The following is a 14,988-nucleotide window of genomic DNA, read 5'->3' as shown; positions in this document are numbered from 1 at the left end:
CTTTTACTAGCGTTCTATGAAGCATTTTAAAAATACCTACGAGGGGAATTTCTGGCACCCTAGAATTCACAAATACGTATGGCATATCATTACTCTCATACTTCTCTCCTAAGAATGGAAGACGACTACCATTTATTTGTTCTCTTGTTTTCAGGTTAGATTTCGAGATTGTTTTGTTTTAACCCCAGCCTTAGGCCCAGTGTTTACTTACCTCGTTTTATGACACATTTAATTTTTATATCCAGTGACATTAAAATGTCCTGCAATAAACTGATTTTTTTTTTTATAAGATGCAAAAAAAGAGTTCTGCTTTGTACATGATATGGGAATGGATGGTCATTCGTTTCTCATGATAGAACCATGTTGGGTTGAAAGTTTTTTTTTTCTTTCTTTTTTTCTTTTATTTTGGTTTTGTTTTAACCACAAATGAGAAGTTACTAAGATTACCCTCTGTTACATTAAAAATTCAAATAAGTTATTAAATATATATATATGAAAGTTTAGCAAATGTTTGTTTTCATCTATGCTAGAAATACCAGACCATTAAATATGGCAGCTTAAATTGGACAAATTTGATAAATGCATTAGCATACTTCAGTCTAGTACTAAAGGTTCTCATGCTCTTTCTCTCCTGTTTTTCATTTCCAGTGTTCTATTTAGGTGAGTTTTTGAATTCTGACTTTTCATTTAACTTCTCCCTCTCCACTTCATGAATAAATACCCCAAAGAGAATGTCTCATTGTCTTAGAAAATGTCAGGCTTAGGTGCCTATTCAGATGCTCATTGAACATGTTTTACTCAAACTCTTCATATATAAATATTTATTTTTCTTTTATTGTTGATGTTTTCCATTTGTTTCAAGTAAGCCTTCTGAAGATGAAGACAGCATTATGTTGCAGTCTTTCATTTGCTCTGTGTTATGTGAAGCTTATATTTTATTTTGCTAAACTCAAAGAAGAGACATTTGTAAATATGTGATGGTTTTATGTTATTCTTGTGAATTTTATCTCCTTTGTCCAACTAACTATAAAGATAGTGTTCATCTGTAATGTCTTGTTTACTTTTTAGGGCCAACCTTGCCTAGACAGAATTCCCAACTACCTGCCCAGGTTCAAAATGGCCCATCACAGGAAGAACTGGAAATTCAAAGAAGGTGAGTTCACAAATAATCGTTTGCACATTTGTTACCAGAATACAGTACTGGCCAGTCTCGGTCCCCTTTGCCAATAAAAAAGAACACAGTTTGAGGAGAAGGAAAGTAGCTTCACTTGTTGCCACACGGAGGAGGCAACAACCCTTGTCCGCAGGCTCACCTCCTGTTCTGGCGCGGGCGAGTGGGGGCTCAGCCCGGCCACCGCTGCCCCAGTGTCTGCAGGCCAGCTCCACCCTGCTCACTTTGCTTTCGCCTGGCAGCCAGCCAGTCCCTGGCATCTTCCTAGGGATGCTTCTCCCCTTGGAACGTAAGAAAACAACATTGATTAAGCCTGGAAGGTAAATGAGGGAAATGGGAAACGTACCTGGTGGGGCAGAGATGAGTCCGAGGCCGTGTCACTTCCAGCACAGAATTCAATAAATTGCACGAGACAGTCAGTACTTTACTAGGACATCGGCTTTGTGGTAGGTGATTTTGCTGAGGTTAGGCTAATACAATTTGTTTTGAGCGTGTTTAGAGGATGCTAGGGTAAGCTATCATCTTTGCTACTCAGGGTGTTTTCATTTTATGCTGAGTTTACCAGGATGAGGGACATCTTTATTTTAAATACACTTAACATACAAAATGTCTCTCTACTTCAGAGAGTACTTTTATTGCAATTAGGAATTAATCTGTGATCGTTGGGACTTCTGCGAGACTAACTGAAAGGTTGCAGTAGTACTGACTGTACAAGATACTGATTTTGAGATAAACAGGGTGTCGTGATGGAATATAAAATCACTGTTTATGAATAAACTGCTTATTGGAAGCCATTAGTAATACTACCGTCATGATTTCAGTACAGTTTAGAACACATTTGAAATTATAAAACATTCTCACTTAAGGGTAGATTTTTTTTTTGAATTAGCAAAAAAATCTGAATTATTAGTGACAAAATTGTTTTATAAAATTTAGGTATATGTGGTAACTGAAAATGCATTAGTCAAACCAGATGGTTCAGTTTAAACAAATAAAAGCTTTTTGGAGAAAAGGCGTCTTATCACCGGTAAGTCCCCCGTTTTGCTTAAGCATTGATGACCTTTACACAGATTGATTCTTCAGCTGAGAACGTTTGCTCCACGGCTGGTCAACACTTGCTCTTCTTGATTTGGGCCTCACATTTAAGACCCTTTCCTCCGTATAGTCTTAGTCTGTGTGTCCTGTCTGCTAGCAGAGGGTCTCCTGCAGAGGCTCAGTGCCACCTGCTTTGATGTATGACTACTTACTTCCTGAAAAAGGTCCTAAGGGGCTCCCAGAATGAATTGTGTTTTTGCCATAGCCTGTAGATGCATTTAAATCACTCTGGGAAAGCCTCTATGTTTGGTGAAAAGCTGTCCAGCGTTCTCGAATGGTACTATAACTGATAGAAATAAAATTAACTTTCTATAGAAATAAGGAAAGTATACAAGAGATAATAGTTTCAGTTCCATATTGAGCATTTAAACTTACAAGAGTAATTCTAAGATCAGTAACTTATAATTGTACTGTTACACAAACAGTAATACAGAAAAGTAATTAATAAAAAATTATCATTGTACTATTGAGAATATGACAGTTGTACTGAGCTAGGAAGAGCTAAGAGAAACCCCAGAATGTGACCTGATTCTTTCTGGTAATGTGCAGCACGCCAGCAAGTAATCCCGGGGCGCTGGGGGCCTGTCAGCAGGGAAGGGAAACAGCACTGAGGGCACTGAGTGCTGTCGGGAATTGGCTCGTGTGTGTTCTTCTGTCACAGAGCATCACCGGCTGAGGGTGTTACAGGGCGGGGAGAGGAGCACCCCAGGACCCCCAAACCTGCCCGCACTAAATAGGTTCTGCCATCCACTGCATCAAGACAAAACATAAAAGGCCTTTAATGCGAAGGAACATGAATACAGCAAATGTGCAGTGCAGAAAAGACAATATAGTTTCTAAACCAAACTCCCAAAGTTAGGTGTCCCCTCGTGGGTACAGTCCCCCCGAAAAGGCACTGGCTCAGAGCAAGCCCCGAGTGCCCGACACAGTCTAAGTCACCTTCTGGCGGGGACCATAGAAAGGGTCAGACATGGCCAGACACGTCTGAAAGGAAGAGAGCGACATCAGAATCAAAGCTGCCATTGCCACCCCCGACGCGTCTCTCCCCCATGTCTGTGTCCCCCAGTCCAGGGCCAAGAAACAGCCGCTTCTCCACGTCTCTGCTCCCTGTGCTGCCAGGGTCTCCTCTGACTCCATCCTGCTTCTTTCCTCCTCGGTCTCTCTCAGAGTCTTCTCTTTCCTGTTCAGCTCCATCACCCTCCTCTTGGTGGGTCAGGCAATCTGGAACCCCCCCCTTTTCCTGGGGACCCCCTGTTACAAGGGGGCTGCCTGGGAGGTCTTGGAAGTCTGCAGAACAAGCAGACTGAGAAACTCCTTAAGAGTACAAGAGCGGCACACAGACTTGTCTCAGACGTTGAGCTAATTTCGTTGGACCAAAGCCCTCGCTCACCTGAGGCAGCTTGCTGAGTTCTCAAGGGAACCCTTCTGTGGCAAATGCCCTTCCATGCGCTGAGCTCACATGGCGGAGGAGAGTGCTGGCCGGCACAGCTGATCGTGGGTAGCGTCTGCTCTGGTCGATCAGCTGGCTACTGTGGCTCTGCCTGTTTCCACCCTCTGCGTGCTGACCTAAAGCCAGGTCTGACCCAGGTCCTGTCTCACCTGTGCTTCAGTACTTCCAGGGTGTGCTGGCCACTGCGCGTTTCCACTTGTGAGTCCAGTTATGTTCCAGATAATGTTCTAAAACGCTCAGGATGTATCCAAGCGGGAGTGGGGGCCTGAGCGTAAAAAACCACACCCTAACAATTAACATGCCTCTTGCGCTAGAAGATGGTAGGTGCAGTGGGAAGGGATAAAACTGAGTGGAAGGAAGTTGGTGTTGTCGAGAGGGGCAAGGGGAAACAAAAGGTTGTGTTAAATAAGTTGATCAAGGTTGACCTTATCAAAATGAAAAGAAAGATGTTAGCTAAGTGGGTAACTGGGTAAACACTCAGGGAGAGACAAAGGGCCACTGAGGCTGGAGCAGTGGGAACCAGCGGAGACAGGGAGCATGGTGAGTGAGTTCGGCAGGGGCGGGACTCGTAATGCAGGACCGGCACACAGCAGTGAAGAACCCCACTTTGGCTTTGAGGGCTGAGGAGGGGCCCTTGCATGACTTTGATAGGAATGACCTGACTTAACATTTCAGCAGTGTTAAGGCTGAACATCGAGAAGCAGGGATGGAATCAGGCAGAGAGTATAAAGTATGACCAGGTCAGTGCACCTGACATCCAGACAGTGAGTTTCAGGGAGAAGGTGTAAGGGAAAACGAAACATGAGGAAATGGAATTCGCATAGAAATAACATGCGAAAAATTCTTCCAACTCAGCGAGTTGGTCTTGGAGGCCAGAGGTCAGCAAATACTGCCAGCGAAGGGCGATGTCATGTGTATTTTAGACACGGGCCACGAGGTCTCCGTGGCCGTTGTTCAGCTCTTTGTAGCTCACTGCAGACTGGGCATGGCCACATGTGGGTTTGGGGTGCAGCTCGCCAGCCCCCCTGACCGCGATGGCAAGGCTGACCACGCGTCAGCCCCCTCAGTAAGGAGACGGACAGGGCCAGCCACTGAGGCATAGCACTTGGAAATACTCATATACCAGCATAGGAGGCAGATTGCTTTACGCTGGGCAAGGGGGAGGTTTCTTCGAAATCCTGAAGGACGATTTCCAATCTGAATTTGTCATTTAACACTTCCCCTCTGCGCAACCTCCCAAGAAGCTACTATAGATGTCATCTGTGAAGATGATGAGGGTGAGCAGGGGGATGAAGCCATGGAGTGGGGTGGGGGAGGGGTCCAGCTCGAGAGAGAATCAGGGATCCCAGTGCGGCCGGCATGAGAACCCAAGCTAGGGCAGACAAGCTGATCTTAGCGCTGCTGGGGTGTTTCTGAGGGAAAGGAAGAGCAAACTAAGCAGAGAATAAGTAGATTCACGTGGTACATTTGGCCATGTGTAGAAGTTGACAGTTCTGAGGAAGAATTGAGGTGAAATGGGGTAGGGATGTAGATAAAGAACCAAGGGAGAGGGGTAATTTTTAACACCAAAGAAATTGTTCTGAAAATTAAATACCATCAGCTTATATTATTCGACTATGAGTAACATAATATTGAAGTGTCCGAATAGGGAATTATGAGTTTACTGGGAGAATGACAAGGAAAGGTGAGGGTGTGCGGGAGTCGAACCATGGGTGGAGTGGGAACCAGTAGATAACAGCGAGTCTGCAAAGCTCTGGGGAAGCGAAAGTTCTACAAAGTACTGCATTCGCTTGGGAGGGAGGTGCCCCAGGCATGGAAGGTGGCTGCTTCTGAGGCTGAAGTCGCAAGCAGCATCGCCTTGGGAGAGCCACTGTTAGTTTGTAGTACGCTTGGCTTTTTCAGCTATGTCTTAGTTTTAATTTATATTTTTCAGTGAGATTGAGGTAAATAAAATGAAATTGAGTTAGTAAAATGAGCATTTCCTCAAAATGTGAAATGCGTTAGTCCTTTGCTAGACCTTCAGGTAGGAGAGTTTTCTGTTCCTGTATGTATCATCTGTGAAGAGTGCATTTTGGTTCGGCTCACTGATACTTGACTGCCTTGCTGACTGTGATGATAAAACACATTCTAAGAAACATGAGTCAGTCTGTTGTTAGTCTCAACATAGAACTGAATTTAGTTAGTATCTATAAATAGTTTGCAAATCATCGTACTACCTGACCGTTATAAGGGAGGAGCAGTGAGCCCAGCGCTCAATGTGGCAGGAGTGGACCATGAACGCTCAGCCGCCGGGCAGCCTGCAGAGGCGTGACGGGCCCCAGCTGGGCCGCTTCCTCCTGTAAGTGCGGGCACTGAGCCTGGGAGCTTGTTAGCACTTAACTGCTTCAGTTTCATTCATTTTCCATTTGCTTACTAATAGAAACATGAAATGTTCACATTACAGGATCAAAATCTACTTTGTAGTTTTTATTTTCTGACATATGTCAATAACATCAAAGCGTCACTAAATGTTATCATTCCAAAATATTTTCCTAGTCCTCCTGCTTGTCAGAACTTAAATTGCTCATCATTTACTAACATCATTCATTAGAGGGTTGAAATTGGAAGGTGAAATGTCTACTAAGGCTTCGTAGTTTATATTTTGTTTACTATAGAAAAAAGTGAGCAATTTCTGATTTTTTTCTAATGATCTGGGTTATATTCATATTGATCATTTGCCACCATAACTGTTTCTGAGAAAAAGTTTCTCGGAAGCATTTAAATCATTGTAAAATGCATGTCCTAACTTAATAGAAAAATTAGTCTACTGAGATTTTTCTTTGGTTAGGAGTTAAGGCTTTGAAAAAGTCTCAGACAGCCCTATTAATGAGTTTAAAACAAAAACTGTTGTAGGCAAAACTCTAGGAAGAAGAATCTCTTGGATTTCTGGAATATGACTTGGCAGTAATATTTCTATGAAAAGTAGAGTTTATAAATTTGGAAATTATGCCCCTAAAAAACTATATAGTGAGCTGCTCTCTAGATTAAAGCATGAAAGAGATGTAGGCAGTGTCTGCATAAGAATTTGTATGTCAGGGATTCTCTGCTTGACACTTTATTGTGGGAAATGTGTTTAGATTTGCATCTTTTGAGTAAGCTAGCTCAAATTAGGGACTTTTTTTTTTTTAAAGATTTATTTATTTGTGCATACAGAACTGGGGTACAGGCCAGAGAGACCCACTGGGAGGGCCCAGTTAGGGACTTTTAACCCTTTCCTTTCTTACCTGCCAGTCAAGAAAATACATACCAGCAGAATCTCCTACACCTGTCTAGCCTGTCCCAGTCATTTAGCAGTGAACTTGGGAATCTCACCAGTATTGTAGCCTTACGTCAGCGGATATACTTTCTCTTGTATAGTCCATAGAATATTATGACACATGGGATAATCTTTTAAGTTAGGACACTGTTGTTGTAAATGCCATTATTCAATAGTTATTTGAGATTAATTTCACTCCTGCTTGGCTTTTCTCCTAAGTTTACTACTTACATTGAAAACACTGTTACTGCTTTGAGAACTAGGCATTCACTTGGAGGTTAAAAAACTAAGAACTTGAAAAAAAAAAAAAAGATCTCAGAATATGATGTGGTTCGACTGGGAGTAATCAGTATTATTACCAGTTAAAAACAGAAACTGAGTGAGCATGATGTAACCAGAAGTCAACATCTTCCTATGACTGTATTAGAGTTTTGTGTGGTGTGGGGGATGCAAGAAGCATCTTATCAGAAAGTCAGTAGAGAGCGTCTAAATAAAAACTGCAAGAGTTGGACTGTCTCTGGGAAGTGGGGTGGGAAGATTGAGGCATAAGCTGCTGGTGTTTGGTAAGAGCTTTTTTTTTTTTTTAAAGATTTATTTATTTGTGCATACAGAACTGGGGTACAGGCCAGAGACTCAGAGGCAGCGAGAGGTTTCACCAGAGACAGGGTGGGGAGCAGAACAGGCAGATTGGTGAAGTACACTGCTGAGGAGAGCAGCGGCGGGTCAGGAGAGGTCTGCCACGCCATGTGGTCACCTCCAGGGCAGGCAGGAATTGAACTCATGAGGAAGTGGCTTTAGCTTCTTAGTGCTGTACTTTAACCTGCTGTGCCACTAGGGAGGGCCAGTTTTTGGTAAGAGCTTTTAAAACTATGTCTTATTTTGATAAAATGAAAGAGAGAGAAGTCACAGAAATGTAAGACTAATAATGTGGACATTTTCATCATAGATTCCTTGGTACTGTTACTGTGCTCAGTGGCTCGTCCATTCAGGTATACTCAATTAGGGTAATTCCGGTGTATCTTTTTCCATTTGGACCCAATCGCTGGTTAGAGAATTAGTTTAAAATACCACATATTTTGGACAAACATTGTGTGCTTTAAATTTAATGTGAGCCCCAGCCCATTCTATTCATTCCCTTGGAAGTACTGAAGTGCTCTCATTTATCATTAGAAACACATTCGGAATATACCTCATTTCTTGCCCTCATTCCTGAAAAGTGATAATGTGTCCCTCAGAAGCTTCAGCTAGCTAGTCATTAATTACCTCGCATGATGACGTCAGCAGGAGAGCCTGGAAGTTTCCTCTTAGTATTGAGCTTCAGTGTCGTGATTGAGAAAAGGGGGGGCTACCGTGGATGTTTTCTGTCCTTCGCTTGCCGTTGTTACGGCGGTGACATAGCCATGTGTTACGTATGTGTGTGGAACTTAAGAAGCAGTCTGTGTGGTTTAGAGCCACATACATTATTAGGTCTCTGCGGGTTCTGATGTAATCACAAAGACCCTCCATAATCGCATCTGAAGTACTGGTGTTGAACAGACTTTTAATTGAAATGAATGAATGCTGAGACATTATACACATTCTTAGAGATAAAACAATGCAAATGTTTTGCTAGCTGATCTCCAAATTGAATAATGATTGTTAGGATTAAGAGGATAGTTCTTGGCAAAAGGGGTAAATTTAACAGAGTGCTTGTAAAATTTACCTTGAAAAAGCTAAATGCCAGAGAATCCTCTAGAAAAGTTAAAAATTAGATGAAATGGATGAACCCTACTAGGTAATTAAGTATGTTTTAGATATCAGCCTGCCGAGAAACTGTGCCCTACCGGGTAAAGTACCTGTGGGCCAGGACATTCTCAAGTTCGAGAACAGCCATGGGCAAGCGTGTCTCTTGCTAGGGAATTAGCACTGCTGTGGGGCTGCTCCCATGTCCCAGCTCAGTGTGGGAAGATGCTTCGCGTGAACTGAGGGTTTCCTTATAGAAGATAACCGTTCAGAGAATGTAAGCAGGTCATTTTGTTGTGGGAAAGGGCTAAGGAGGATATCAAAGGCAGAGCATATAAAGGAGAGTTTTCTGTATGAAAGCTAAAAGCCATGTTACAAACAAAATCAATACCATAGTAAACATTAGTTATTATCAATATGTGATAATATGCATATTACCAGTATGTGACAAAGGTTTAAGTGTCTTTAATATAGAAAAGAACTCATCAAATAAATATGGAATATTAACTATTCCATGAGAAAATTGATCAGAGGCTGTGCAGTCGTCTGATAAAACATTCATACAGATGCAGGGTCTGTCAGCAGAGACTAACGTGCTGGCCCTGGGCGGTGTCAGTTAGGGAAGGAGAGCAGGTGTTTTCATACACTGTTGGTGGCTGAGGAACGTGAATTGGCCACTTACTGCTGAGGCCAATTTGGAACTATGTCGCTTTCACCTGGCAACACTGTGTGACAGTAGTGACCTTCAGAAGCAGCTGGAAAAGGGTTGAAAGATAAAGAGAAATGTTTATTGCTGTTAATAAAATGACAATATAACTGCTTATTGCCAGTTAATTGTCTTAGGCTAACTTACCAGAGATTGCTTAAACTATGCATAGCAAAACAAAGGTTCACTAAGTAGTCGTGAAAAATAAAATCATACTTAGTGACTTCACCAGTTTTAATTGGATGTTGCCAGTGGCCAGCCTTAGTATTTTCTAAAAATGCTCATTTGTTGTGCAGGGAAAAATCTTTCCTATGTTTACAAAAGGAAATTATAGTTTAGAGATTTTTTTTTCATTAAGTGACTAAAGTTACTTGGTTATTAAAGTGGCTCAGTAGAAAGTTAATTTACAATACTATTCATGAAAAATACAGAATAAAATGGGACTTAATGTAATGTGCTGAAGCAGTCAGCTAAAAATGATAACCAGTGATAACAATTAAATTTATTTTCCTGAAACTAGCAAGTCTTCTCTGTCTAAACTTGTGGGAGGAGATATGTCAGTTGCTTGCCTTTACATTGCTTTATATATGAGTCAGAAATTAGACTTACATGGAGCTGCCATATGATCTAGCAATTCCACTCCTAGGAACCCTACCCAAAGGACACAAAGACATTAATTCAAAAGGACACCTGCATCCCTATGTTTATTGCAGCACAATTTATAATAAGTAAAAAATGGATACAACCCAGATGCCCAAAAATAGATGCCTGGATCAAGATGCGGTAAATCTAGACAGTGGAATATTATGCAGCAGTCAAAAAGGACAAGCTCATGCCCTTTGCAGCAACATGTATGGAGCTGGAAGGAATTACACTCAGCGAAATAAGCCAGGAAGAAAAGAAAAATATCAAATGGTCTCACTTATAGGTGGAAGGTAGAGAAAACAAAAAAAGAATCAGAAAAAAAAGTGACTGTAATAAAGTAAAAATCAAAATCACCAGGCAACTATAGATCAGCAACATTATGTAGAGGAGGAGGAGGGAGAAGGACCAGGACAGGCATGGGAAGAGCACAGGGACTGTGGTGATCGTGTCCAGATGAACAGGTGGTAGAAATTTCACAGGGAAACTGTACATTGTACAAAAATGATATGATGAATATATTTAAAAAGGAAAAAATTTTAAAAAGAAAGAAGACTTACAACTTTCCCATTCACCCTTACACTGTTGTACGTGAATGAGGGAAAATGCTTTCCGAAAGCAGATCCTTTTTGAAGGGTATAAAGGTATGAAATATTTTCTATGCCTTTGACCATTGGGCTCGGGCACCTTAAGAACGGGTTGTGGGAATACAATACCGCACCACCTGATAGAAGTCCCTGATTTTTAAAAAAGGTAACTTCAAAAATTTAAAGGATCGCTGCATGGGGCTCAGTAAAAGCTTTCAGCAGCCATGCAACACTCAGAGATGTGGATGTATGTCCCAGTGAAGGAAACCTCATGGATAGAGCAGGATTCTGTAGTTTCTCTAGTTCAGGAAATGTTCAAGTGTTTGAGTCAGTTAACATAGGAACACATGTCATGTGGTTAGTGATGAGAAATGTTTACAAATCTTTGATAAATGTACCAGTATAACTAGTTCTTCCTGGCTTATTCCACTATATAAATAAAAGTATTTTTAATTAATTTATTGTTTTAAAGTTTTGTTTTTATTTGTTTATGCTTACAAGAACTAGGGTATTGACCGTAGGTGCAGGGTTGGGGTGGTGACAGGATGCACCAGAGAAGAGACTGTGGAGAGCCAGCAGGCGGAGCCGCTGAAAACCCCCTGTGAGACAGGAGAGGTCTGCTTGGCCCTGTGGGTCAGCTCCCCGGACCCGAATTGAACTCGTGCCACAGTGGCTCTGGATAGCTTCACCGTGCTGAGATTTTAAGGCCTGTACCACCAGACGGCCCCTTTTTAATTTAAATACGTTTTACACAATTGTTCATTTTTGTGCAGTGCGCCCTCCTCCCAGGTGTCATCCCCATAGAGTTCCCACCACCTGGTCACCCGGGCTCCATCGCCATAGTCCCCTGTATGCTTCCTCCCCTGTTTTGATCCTTTTCCCTCCCCTCCCCCCTCCCCTGCAGAATGTCTCTGCTTTATAGTTGCCTGTTTTTTTAAATTTATTTATTGTTATTTTTTCCCCCTGATCCCTTCTTTGGCTCCAATATATTCCTCCTGTAAGTGAAATCATCCAACATTTTTCTTTTTCCTTCTGATTTGTTTCACTGAGCTTAGCTCCATCCATGTATTTTTGTTAAAATGATGTCCTGAACAGGGAGGGTCATTTGGAAGATGCCTGAAGATAAGCAGCTGGCAGTCTGCGGACTATGCCGAGCATTGGTGAGCATGCAGAAAATGCGCGAGGAAAAAGATGTGCTGAAGGCGCAAACGGGTGGGCGGGCTTTTACTGAAGAGGCAGTTGCGAGTCACAGCGCTCTGATGGTGGAAACGCAGTTGCTCCGATCCGCTGCGGCTCTCAGTGGCCCCTCCTGATCAGGTGTGGGGGTGCCGTGCGGGCAAGCGGGGGCTCTGAAGGCGTGTGGCACAGCCATGCACTGGTTTTCTTACCTCCAAGTGGTTCTGGCGATGACTGAGGAAGGGAGCTGAGCGTGCACAAGACATGTGTTGCCATGATGTGGGTAACTGCACGCACGTGTACATAAAAAGGAGTTTGTTATGAAAGGAATACGATTTTGAAATAGTATCCATAGATAACATATTTGTAATTTAAAATTTTTCAGGCAACTGCAAGAGCAACAACGACAAAAGGAACTGGAGCGGGAGAGACTGGAGAGAGAGAGGCTGGAGCGCGAGCGGCTGGAGCAGGAGCAGCTGGAGCGGGAGAGACAGGAAAGGGACCGGCAGGAGCGGGAGCGGCTGGAGCGTGAGCGGCTGGAGCGTGAGCGGCTGGAGCGGCTGGAGCGTGAGCGGCTGGAGCGGCTGGAGCGCGAGCGGCAAGAGAGAGCCCGGCAGGAGCGGCAGGAGCAGCTGGAGCGGGAGCAGCTGGAGCGCGAGCGGAGGGTGTCAAGTGCTGGTGAGACCTGCGCGCCTTCCCTCGGTCCTGCATGCATCGTCTGGGAGGCGGGTGAGGGTTTCTGCAGTGACGTGTTCCAATAGCTCACACCTGAGGAGCCTGGGGTTGAGCAAATACAATTTGAAATTAAGAAGAGGGTGCAGTTGCTACTTCAACATTTTATTTCTCTCTGTATTGCTTTGATTGCTTGGAGACTTAAGAGCTCTTGCAGATTTTTGTTCTTGCACTCTTAATTCTATTGCTATAAATTGACTGGGAAGTGTAAGAGGTTTTATGGGAGTTTTTTTATATTGGATGAACCTGGGGTGTATTTCCCTTTTGGGATGAATACTATATACTGAATACTGTAGTGTGACAGAACCCTTTAGCAGGAAATTTGCTGATTGCATTCTAAAGCTTCTGAGGGAGGAGTGAAAGGCAGAGGGTGGAAAATATCTTAAGACTGCCTAGTTATTTAAATGTTTGCTACAGTGGTGAAAGTCACCGAATCTGCTAGCATTTATTGAAACATGAGGGTTAACTGCAGCCCAGAGCTGACGCTATTTGGGCATTAGTTAAAATTGAACATTGATGATGGGATTTAAGACATTTTTAAATTCCATATGGCCTTTATCAAAAGTCTCAGTGTGGGTTGATTAAATACCAATTAATTGGTTTGCAGTTTAAGTCAATACGTTTGTTTTCAGCTCTTTCTCCTGGGGTTATAGCCAAAACAAAACAAACGTTTTGCACAAACAAGCACGAGAGGAGACTGGCCGTTTGGGATAAACATTTTCCAGTTCTGCTGTTTGTTTTTTGGGCTTTTTGTTTTTGTCTCACTAAACTTACTCTTCTGTTTATATGGTTCTATTATAACGTCCTTGTAGAGGACTGAATGATGGAAATGAGCTAGTTAGTACTGCATTTTTCTTGTAAAGATAAGTTATTTATGGTTTCAAAAAGACTTATTTCCCTTCTGGATCTGAAAATGCAGTTTAAAGTTAGCACGCCCGCAGGGGAGTCAGTTACTCTCGGTGCCTGACTCCGCACTGCTGTCTGCGTTTGTGCGTTTTGTCTGGATGCTGCTTTTGTTGCTTCACTGGCTCCCTTTTTCTCTCTCCTTTTTATCCTGTCTTGCTGCCGCTTTCCACCTCTGTCCAGCTCCATCTCCAGACAGCTCCCTGTATAACGCTCCACTTCCTGAGTTTGCCAGTGGCCAGCCTCCTCCAGCACCTCCTCCATCATACGCTAAAGTCATCTCAGCGCCAGTGTCAGAGGCCACTCCTGACCATGCTGTAGTGACCGCTCTGCCACCTACTTCCACACCCCCCACACCACCACTTCGACACTCAGCGACACGTTTTGCGACATCTTTAGGTTCAGCCTTCCACCCTGTTCTTCCCCATTACGCTACAGCTCCTCGTCCTCTGAACAAAAGCTCTCGGCCTTCTTCTCCTGTGAACACACCCTCTTCTCAGCCTCCAGCTACGAAGCCCTGTGCCTGGTCTACTTCCAGCTTTTCGCCCCTCCCTCCATCTCCTCCAGTAATGATTAGCAGCCCCCCGGGCAAAGCTGCCGGCCCCAGGCCTGTCCTCCCGCTCTGTGCTCCTTCTCCGGTGCCCCAGACGCCGCCGTCGCCAGCCGCGTCCAACGGGCTGCTGGACTCGGTTGCCTGCCCCGTGTCTCCACCGCCTACCTCAGGGCCGGCCGGGCCGCTCTCTCACTGTGGCTGCCGAGCTTCCCCGCCTCCGGGCAGCCCTGCCGCCTCGACCCCCTCCTCCAAGCCCGGTGTTCTCCCTTCTCCCTCCGCAGCCGCCCCTGCCGCGGTGGAGCCTCCTCTAAACTCTGTGCTGGGAGACTCCTCTGCTCCTGAGCCGGGCTTGCAGGCAGCCTCTCAGCCGGCCGAGACGCCAGCCCCGCAGGGTAAGGCCCTCCGTCCTCGCTGCTCGTGGGCTAGACAGTGGGCGCCGGCCCGGCAGCGCCCTCCCGGCGTCCTCAGCCCGGCCTCGGGTGTCTGCAGAGGGTGGAGGCCGCCTTCAGCAGCAGGCGCCTCCTGCCGTGCCCACGCGGTGCAGGTCATGTCCAGGCGGTGGCTGACCGCGGCGCTGACCACGTCAGCCGCAGCCGTCTCCTGTCCTCACAGATGCCGCCCGTCTCCCTAGTTGGACGAGCGTCTTCCCGTTTATTGCGCAGACCCCCGTGAGCCGGAAAGTCCAGTTAGCTGACCGTTGCAGTCCGCTCACCGAGCGCCTGACATTAAAGGAAGCGTCCCTGCGCGGCTGTGTGTTTAGTGCCGTTTTGATGCCGGCCTGTACTTTAAACGCCCGTCCCTGGGCGCACGTGGTGCCTCCAGCCCGTGCGAGCGAGCTCGGGGGCGAAGCCCCCTCGGCCCCGAGTGGCAGCCTGGCGCCTCACGGAGGCCTCACTGACGGTCTTCACGTTCTTCCTCCCAGGCATCGTGTTGGGACCGCCTGCCCCGCCCCCGCC

General features: G+C 44.8%; 1 protein-coding gene across 1 annotated transcript in view; it reads left to right on the top strand.

The window, feature by feature from the left end:
* Positions 1-14,988, top strand: part of ENAH (enabled homolog (Drosophila)) — a 54,877-nt gene that overhangs the window by 24,400 nt on the left and 15,489 nt on the right. The window contains exons 4-9 of the mRNA XM_012731003.1: positions 649-660; positions 1,069-1,153; positions 12,230-12,522; positions 13,663-14,348; positions 14,545-14,559; positions 14,620-14,635. Coding sequence (XP_012586457.1) covers positions 649-660; positions 1,069-1,153; positions 12,230-12,522; positions 13,663-14,348; positions 14,545-14,559; positions 14,620-14,635 — 1,107 coding nt within the window. The remainder of the gene's footprint in view (positions 1-648; positions 661-1,068; positions 1,154-12,229; positions 12,523-13,662; positions 14,349-14,544; positions 14,560-14,619; positions 14,636-14,988) is intronic.

The sequence above is a fragment of the Condylura cristata genome, unplaced genomic scaffold (genome assembly GCF_000260355.1).
Source record: "Condylura cristata isolate star-nosed mole 26May11 unplaced genomic scaffold, ConCri1.0 scaffold00029, whole genome shotgun sequence".
Lineage (NCBI taxonomy): Eukaryota > Metazoa > Chordata > Mammalia > Eulipotyphla > Talpidae > Condylura > Condylura cristata.
This window is presented reverse-complemented; position numbering and strand designations above follow the sequence as displayed.